The sequence below is a fragment of the Bubalus kerabau genome, chromosome 19 (assembly GCF_029407905.1).
Source record: "Bubalus kerabau isolate K-KA32 ecotype Philippines breed swamp buffalo chromosome 19, PCC_UOA_SB_1v2, whole genome shotgun sequence".
NCBI lineage: Eukaryota > Metazoa > Chordata > Mammalia > Artiodactyla > Bovidae > Bubalus > Bubalus kerabau.
This window is the reverse complement of record NC_073642.1, coordinates 5,951,004-5,960,537: the sequence shown is the minus strand read 5'-3', so window position 1 is coordinate 5,960,537 and position 9,534 is coordinate 5,951,004. Positions and strand designations below refer to the sequence as shown.

General features: G+C 40.9%; 1 protein-coding gene across 1 annotated transcript; it reads left to right on the top strand.

Annotated features, from left to right (window-relative positions):
- LOC129634481 (spindle and kinetochore-associated protein 2-like) lies at positions 1-533 on the top strand. Its single transcript, XM_055556739.1, has one exon. The coding sequence runs from the start codon at positions 33-35 to the stop codon at positions 531-533; it is 501 nt and encodes a 166-aa protein (XP_055412714.1). The 5' UTR covers positions 1-32.
- The last annotated feature ends 9,001 nt before the right edge of the window (positions 534-9,534 follow it).

Genomic DNA, 9,534 nt, shown 5'->3' with positions numbered 1-9,534 from the left:
CCTAAAGAAAGGCCAGTTCTGAACTATTCAATATGGAGGTGGAGGTCGGTGAGCTGGAACTTATGTTCCAGAAAGCTGACTCTGATCTGGACTACATTCAGTACAGGCTGGAATATGAAATCAAGACTAATTATCCTGATTCAGCAGGCAAGAAAAATCCAGTTACACTTTTAAAGGAATTGTCAACAATAAAGTCTCGATATCAGACTTTGCATGTTTGTTTTAAACCAATTGCTGTGGAGAAGAAAGAGACTAAAAGCCGCATTTGTGCTACTTTCAATAAGACTATGACCTTGATACAAGAACTGCAGAAGGAAACAGACCTGGAGCTGTTACCGCTGACTGAAGAAGAGAAAACTGCGGCAGAGCAATTAAGGGCTCACATGTCAAACTTACGAGGAAGAAATGGACTTGCAAAAAGGAACTCTAATGGGAAAGAAATCAATCCCAGAAATTTAGGAAGATGTCTTGTTAACATTGATGACTATTGGTCGGGAGATGACAAAGGAGATTTGGCTTGGGTGGCTGGATAGTGATGCCTTCCACAGGAGAGGGGGATATGAGAGAAGGGTAGATATTGTATTAATAAAATTTAGCCAAAGGGGCAGAATGGAAATAAAGAGATTTTAAAAATATATGGACACATGCTTAGTAATTTCAGGCAAGGAAGTCCCAACACCATTTGTGTCTGGTTTTGTATAACTGGGATAACACAGATGTCCTGACTGACTTATTGCAAAAGAATATTATGTACTGTCAGTCAGTCAGATGTGAATGAACATGCTTGGGAAATTAAAAGTTAGAATAATATTTGTACTATATAGGCTTACCTGGTGGCTCAGATGGTAAAGCACCTGCCTGCAATGCGGGAGACCTGGGTTTGATCCCTGGGTGGGGAAGATCCTCTGGAGAAGGAAATGGCAACAAACTCCAGTACTATTGCCTGGAAAATTCCATGGACGGAGGAGACTGGTAGGCTGCAGTCCATGGGGTTGCTAAGAGTCGCACACGACTGAGCGACTTCACTTTCACTTTCATACATATGTAAATAATTTTATTGTTGAAAATTCTGATCGCAAATGTGGTCACATTATTGGTGAGACTGCCAATACGTGACTTAACAGTCTCCCACAATACCTAACTTAGTAGAAAGCTGGCTTTTCTGTGACAGCTTCACTTTTATTTTTGTCCTGTTCCTTCTGCCTGCCAATGTTGAGCATGAGCTCTGCTTCCTAATGCTGTTTTAGATTGTCCCTGTCATATTTCAGGGACCTGAAATATACCTTTGTTCTCCTCTAGTCTGTATTACTGTACTTGTTCAGTTCATTCTGCTGTAAATCTCTATATATGAACCTTCAAGTTGTGAACATTTGAAGACGTAAACGTGTGTTTTCCCCTCGAATCACATAAGTTAGCTCTGTTTGAGGAGGCACTGTTAGGTTTTGAGGCACAGGCCCCAAATGTAGGATGGTACATGAAGGTTGCAGCAGCCATTCAGAATGTAATCCAGTGCTACCCTGGCATTTATGATGAGAAAAAAAGAGCTACCACTCAGACATCACTGGATTGTTCTTTCAAGAAGGTAGACAGAATTGAATCCAGCAAGGAACCAGAACCTGTGCCATCAACTGCTGGTATGGAATCGCAGCTTGCCCTCTGTCTCCTGTTTCTGATGCCCCTTCAGCTCTACCATCTCCCACCCTCACCCCCTCCAGTCAGTAACTCTTCTTGTTCACTCAATACCAGCCCCTGTTGTTCTGTACTACTGTGCTTTTCAAGATACTGTACTTTCAGATTAAAAATGTTTTATTTCTTTGAAAAAAAAAAAAAAAAAAGAAAGGCCAATTCCTGGGCAAGATACATTGTTGCACAAGGCTTAAGGAAAGCATAAACCAGAATGTTCCCCGCCTCCTTAAAGGGCCTTGGACTGCCTGCCTAAGTGTTAATGTCTTCAGGTAGAGGGGCAGGGTTCCCTGAGACAGGTCATTATGTATGATTATAATAACAAAAGTGGGCTTCCCTGTGGCTCAGATGGTAGAGAATCTGCCTGTAATGCAGGAGACTGGAGAAGGAAATGGCAACCCACTCCAGTATTCTTGCCTAGAGAATCATGTGGACAGAGGAGCCTGGGGGCTGCTGTCCATAGGGTCGCACAGAGTCCGACACGACTGAAGCGACTTAGCATGCATGCAGGCATGGGGTTTGATCACTGGGTCAGGAAGATCCCCTGGAGAAGGGAATGGCAACCCACTCCTGTATTTTTGCCTGAAGAATTACATGGACAGAGGAGGCTGGTGGGCTACAGTCCATGGGGTAGCAAAGAGTTGGACACAACTGAGCGACTAACACACTCACATAATAACAAAAGCAATAAAAAGCCAAGGTTATAGTCATATAGATTCATAATGGAGTCAAAATTGGCCCTTCCCTGCAACAACTACAGAGGCAGGGGATGCCAGACCATAATAAATATTGCTATCCCCCACACATAAAATCCAACTCGACTAAGGGGTGCACCCAGGGGATGGCCCTAAGATAAATTAACCAGTAGGGGTCAAAGTAAGATGACAGGCCAAGAAGAAGACAAAGACCCAAAAGACTGCCCTCTTACAAAGAATTTTAAATTCCCAAACACATGACTCTAGCAACTGCTTGCCCATGCGTCTTTCCACACGTACTCTGCTTTTCTAATACTTTCTTTGCTCTATAGCTTCTGACTCCTTGTCTGATTTTTTTCTTACAAAGAAACAAAGTCTAGAGACTTAGATTCTACACACTGACCCCTGTGTTCTAGAGGTTAGGATTCCTGGTTTCCATCCAGGCAACCAGTCAGGGAACTAAGTTTGATTCCCAGTTTTGATTCCCAGTCAGGGAACTAAGTTCTCACTTCCAGCTGCTGCTTACTACAAGCTACTGCTGTGTGAATCCAATGTTAATATCTGTAAAAGATGATGAACTCTTTGCTTTGAGGTGAATTCTCACTTGCTCTGGCATTTTGCAGCAACTCAATGTGTTAAAACTGAATGACTTCTTGGGATTACAGATGCAATACTAGGCTTAACATGTACTCGTATGTAAATACCAATGAACCACTCAGGATGACTAGAGCTAGCTGAAGTTTTTGGTTATACTCTGGATACTAGGTACACTGTACTGGGGGGTCACTGTTCATGGAAGCAGCTGGTTATGATTTCTCTTTCAGGGAATTAGTGTTCTGAAAATTGATCTGGCACAACAGCTTCAGTCAATGTTTGGGAGTGCCCACTAAAAATTTATTCATAACCTGAAAGTTGAGAATTATGTTTTATTCAGTGGGAATTTTTAGAACGTCAAGCCCATGAGGCAGCATCTCAAGCGTCCCTGAGAGAACTGCTCTGAGGAGATGAAGAGGAAGCTAGGATGCATAGGATATAGGAGTTTGTGACAAAGGGCACGATAACAAATGATTCTGGTTAATTAAACAAAACCAGATATCCCAAGTTAAGGAATTTAGTGCCTTTCTATATATGGGAAGGTGCAAGAGTCTGGGCTCACTGAAAGCCTTCCTCTGATAGGCACCTCATCTGTGTGGGGCCAATATTGTGTGTTTTCACATCCTGAGGAAACTCAGGGCTGACCTTAGGGAGTGGCTGCAGTCTCACGGCTGCTAGAAGGCAGGTATTCTTTGCTTCCTTCCTGAGTTCCCAGATGATTCACCAGCTCACTAGCACACCTTTGGTGGTGGCTGCTTGGCTGCAGCCACTGATGATTGTGACACTGTTCACTGATATGGCAGGCAATATTACATTTATCAAGAGCAGTTTATTTTTATATATTAACTTAATGGTTAAGATTACTGGTGGCTCAGGTTAGCTAAGCAGACAGTCTTGGACTTCCCTGGTTGCTCAGTGGTGAGGAATCCACCTGCCAATGCAGGAGACACGGGTTTGATCCCTCATCCAGGAGGATCCCACATGCTTCAGAGCAGCTAAGCCCATGCACCACAACTATTGAGCCTGTGCTCTGGAATCTGGGAGCTGCCACTGCAGAAGCCTGCTAGCCCGATGGCCTGTGCTCTAACTAGAGAGCAGACCCAGCTTGCCACAACTAAAGAAAAGCCCATGCAGCAGGAAAGATCCAACACGCCAAAAATTAATAAATTAAATTAAAGGAAAACAGTCTTTATCAGACAGTTCCCTGCCTTAGTAAGAGGTGTCAGATAAAAATGTGGAAGCTTCAAGAATGTTTCATTGAATATAATTTCTTAGTTCATGGTGTAGTTCAGAAATTAAGATACTTGGAGTAGGTATGGAGAAAGATCCCACATTGCAATGATTTGCTGTTGCTGGCCTTCATAGTAAGTCAATGAGTCATCAATGAATTAAGACAACTTGCATATCATAAAAGTGTCAAAATGCTGCATCTGGTTAAATAGAAGAAAAGAGACTGCTTTTATTAGCCTTGTTTACCCACCTTGCCCTGTAATGTTTGCAATCATGAAGATGGAATAAATTTGTAACATTTAGTTTCTATTATATAAACAAAAATAGTGAACAATTCTTGTCACTCAAGACTTTGTGATATAGAAATGAGCACAAGAGTCAGGAAAATAATGTACAATTAAACATTTATAAGAACAAAGTGTCTCATATACTATTGTGAACTACAGTGTATTTGTATGTATACATACATATGTATACATGTATAATGATAAAGACTATATTCAACAGAAATCTAAAAAACTGATTTCAGAGCATGGGTGATTTGTTTTCAGTTCCTAATATGTTGCTATTCTTATGGTCTCACAGATAGAAGTTACTCATTCTTCTTGGCTAGGCGTATATGTTACCTTTGTCCTGTTAATCAGTGTATCATCTCACCTAGCTTGTCCAGAACCATAAAGTTATTTCAGCAAACATTGTGCTCAATATAAGTGCTCAGGTGTTATTAACAAAAACAGACAAAAGGTAGTATCCAGGATTCCCAACGGGTCACTGACAATGGTAAAGTAAATGATTGGCCCTAATCCATCACTCCTTGCAACAATACCCTTGCCATTGTCTCAAGGTGGGAGGAATGTATTTCCCCATCCTTTGACTTTGAACTTGGTCAGACTGCTTGTTTTGGTTAATGGCAAGTAGGCAAAAGTAATAACGCGCCAGTTTTGAGTGTAGGTCTCAAGAAGCCTCTGCTGCTGCTGCCGCTGCTGCTAAGTCGCTTGAGTCATGTCGGACTCTGTGCGACCCCAGAGACGGCAGCCCACCAGGCTCCCCTGTCCCCGGGATTCTCCAGGCAAGAGTACTGGAGTGGGTTGCCATTTCCTTCTCCAATGCATGAAAGTGAAGTCAAAGTGAAGTCGCTCAGTCGTGTCCAACTCTTAGCGACCCCAGGGACTGCAGCCTACCAAGCTCCTCTGTCCATGGGATTTTCCAGGCAAGAGTACTGGAGTGGGGTGCCATCGCCTTCTCCGAAGAAGCCTCTACTCTTTCCTTTTTGTGCCTTTGCCTGGTTGTCCAGGAAAAAGGAGAAAAATATGTAAAGCTGAACCACAATAATTAATCCATAGATATGAAGTGAAAAACAGAGCCAGCTATAAGAGAAAATGGTGACTGTTGCTTAAAATAAGTTTTGGGGTGGTTTGTTATGTAGCATTTAAAAAAATTATTAAAGTATAATTGATTTATAATAATGTGTTAATTTCTACTGTACATCAAAATCACTTTATATATAGATATATAATATATATAGGCATATATATAGGCTTCCCTGGTAACTCAGCTGGTAAAGAATCTGCCTTTAATGTGGGAGATTCCAGTTTTATTCCTGGAATGGGAAGATCCCCTGGAGAAGGGATAGGCTATCCACTCCAGTATTCTTGGGCTTCCCTGGTGGCTCAGATGGTAAAGAATCCACCTGCAATGTGGGAGACTTGGGTTCAATCCCTGGGTTGGGAAGATGCCCGGGAGGAGTGCGTGGCAACCCATTCCAGTATTCTGGCCTGGAGAATCCCCATGGACAGAAAAGACCAGAGGACTACAGTCCATGGGGTTGCAAAGATTCAGACATGAATGAGCAACTAAAAACAATACAGCATGTATTATATATTATATTATATATAATAATATATTAAATATTATATATAATATTATATATATAATATAATAATATATAATATATAACAAATAGAACATATTATATATTATATTATATAATAATAAATATAATAATTATTTACTTATATAATGTATTTATATAATAAATAATATAATATATATTATAATATATAATATATAATATAATATAATATATAATAATTATATACGATAATATATAATATTCATTGGAAGGACTACTGCTGAAGCTGATACTCCAATACTTTGGCCACCTGATGCAAAGAACTGACTCATTGGAAAAGACCCTGAGGCTGGGAAAGATTGAAGGCAGGAGGAGAAGGGGATGATAGAGGATGGGATGGTTGGATGGTATCACCAACTCAGTGGACATGAGTTTGAGTAAACTCTGCTGCTGCTGCTGCTACTAAGTCGCTTCAGTTGTATCTGACTCTGTGCGGCCCCATAGACGGCAGCCCACCAGGCTCCCCCATCCCTGGGATTCTCCAGGCAAGAACACTGGAGTGGGTTGCCATTTCTTTCTCCAACGCATGCAAGTGAAAAGTGAAAGGGAAGTCGCTCAGTCGTGTCCGACTCTAGTGACCCCATGGACTGCAGCCTACCAGACTCCTCCGTCCATGGGATTTTCCAGGCAAAAGTACTGGAGTGGGGTGCCATTGCCTTCTCCTGAGTAAACTCTAGGAGTTGGTGATGGACAGGGAAGCCTGGCATGCTTTAGTCCATGGGGTCACAAAGAGCCAACACGACTGAGTGACTAAACTGAGCACTGACTGATATATATATATATATATATATATATACACACACACATACACACACACACATTGTTCTTTTCCATATGATTTATTATAAGATATAGAAAATAGTTACCTTGTTGTTTATCCATTCTCTGTATAATAGTTTGCACCTGCTAATTCCAAACTCCCAATACAACCCCTCTTCACCCCCTACCCCCTTGCTGACCACAATTTTGTTCTCTATATCTGTCAGTCTGCTTGTGTTTCATAGATAAGTTCATTTGTATCATATTTTAGATTGCACATCTAAGTGACATCATATGGTATTTGTATTTCTCTTCATGACTTACTTCAATTAATATGATTATCTCTAGATCCATCCATTTTGCTGGAAATAGCATTATTTCATTCTCCTTTATGGCTGAGTAGTATTCCATTGTATATACATACCACATATCCATTCATCTGTTGATGGACATTTAGGTTGTTTCCATGTCTTGGCTATTGTAAATAGTGCTACTATGAAGATTATTGTGGCAGTAGCTGATAAATTGTGAAATCTCAGCTTTTCACAAAAGTGTATGCAGCAAAACAGGACTAAGGGAGTTGGTAGCTAAGGAGATTGCAGAGATGGCAATCAAACAATAGTGTTTCTCAGACTTGAATAATACAAAGACCTCTCTTTAAATGACATTCTTGTAGACCTCCAAGTGTGGCCTTTAAAATATGTTAAATATGCACATAGGTAAAACTAGATATGAGTGCAATTGTCTGGTGTGGTTAGCACATTCTTTAGTCATACCCTTCTTGGGAAGTGGGGTGAGAATTGACCTTTTCCAGTCCTGTGGCCACTGCTGGGTTGTCAAGATTTGCTGACATATCAAAAACAATACCCTGATGGCATCATCCTTTAGAGTTTACTGACTTAAGTATAACCTCACAGAGGTTGAGCTCTGAGCATATAAGCCCTCAGTTAAGTTCATTAAGATATTTTTTATTTAGTTCTTCAGTGTATTCTTTCTACCTCTTTTTGATCTCTTCAGCATCTACTAGGTCTCTATCATTTCTGTTCTGTATTGTGTCCATCTTTGGGTGATATGTTCCCTTGATATTTCCAATTTTCCTGAAGAGAAGTTATTTCCTGAAGAAGAAGAAGAAAAAGAAGCCATGACAAACCTAGACAGTGTTTGGAAAGGCAGAGACATTACTCTGCTGACAAAGGTCCATACAGTCAAGGCTATGGTCTTCCCAGTGGTCACATACGGTTGTGAGAGCTAGACTGTAAAGAAGGCAGAATGCTAAAGAATTGATGTGTTTGAACTGTGGTGCTGAAGAAGATTCCTGAAAGTTCCTTGGACAGCAAGGAGATCAAACCAGTCAATCTTAAGGGAAATTAACCCTGAACACTCATTTGAAGGACTGATGTTGAAGATGAAACTCCAGTATTTTGGTCATCTGCTGCAAACAGCCAACTCATCAGAAAAGTCCCTGATGCCGGGAAAGATTTAGGGCGGAAGGATAAGATTGAGGCTGTCAGAAGATGAGATGGTTGGATGGCATCACTGATGTAAGGGACTTGAACTTGGGCAAACTTCAAGAGATGGTGAGGGACAGGGAGGCCTGGAATGCTGCTTTCTATGGGGTCACAAAGAGTCGGACATGACCAGGTGACTGAAAAACAACAAAAATAGATACATATCTCTTAAATTCATATTCGTACACCCTCAGAACCAGGGCATTTACTGATTACTACATACAAATACATACATATTCAAATCAACATTTTAATATAGTTCCACAGAAGCAAAGTTCTTTCAAGTGTTGCATGACTGTGTCACTGGTATAAAAGTTTCTGCTATAACATGATACAAGTTATCCTGAGTGAACCTCATGTTCTGAAAAATTGCACACTGAATATATTGGACTTCTGGGAAAAAAATGAATTCAAGTAGAGCTAACTTTTCTGGTCCCAAGACACACAAATGGAGGTTGAGCTCTGAGCATATAAGCCCTCACTTTCCTCTCATCAAATTTTTGCTAAATTTTCACTTGGGATGAGAGTATAAATAATGTTACAAGTTTCTTTTTTTACCCTTTTTTTCTCACTCAGATCAGAGCAGTCGCTCAGTCGTGTCTGACTCTTTGCGACCCCATGAATTGCAGCACGCCAGGCCTCCCTGTCCATCACCAACTTCCGAAGTTCACTGAGACTAGCCCTTAAATTACCAAACCTGTGTCATTAAATTGGATGCCAAAGCAATCTTATTCAGCCACATTAAATCAGGAAATGACATTGAAGTCTCATGTTATTGTTAAGTGCTGCACAACAGCCAAATCCAGAACCCAAAGGAAGGTACTCTTTTGAGGTAAGGAACGTGATCAGAAAAAAGTTAACTGCAACCAACTTGTTATTTATGAGGCTATTGATCAGAGTTCCAGAGTTCCACTCAGTGAGGTTGCTCACAAAAGATGGGAGCAGGAAGCCTCTTGAAAATGGTAGAGAGAGTGTCTCTGGGTCTTAAATGTAGGGGAAAAAAATGCCAGAATCATTTTCAATGGCCTATCAGAAGCAGAAATAACAGGTGAACTTGCATTACCAAGAAGGCTGTATGGAGGTAGAAAAGGCATCCTCACTAGCACATGCCATGCAAGATGTGGGAGCTAAATTCTAATCCAGCTCAGGAAGA

Bases quoted from the DNA above. Each gene is read 5' to 3' on its own strand.
- LOC129634481 (XM_055556739.1), top strand. From the start codon at position 33: ATGGAGGTGGAGGTCGGTGAGCTGGAACTTATGTTCCAGAAAGCTGAC.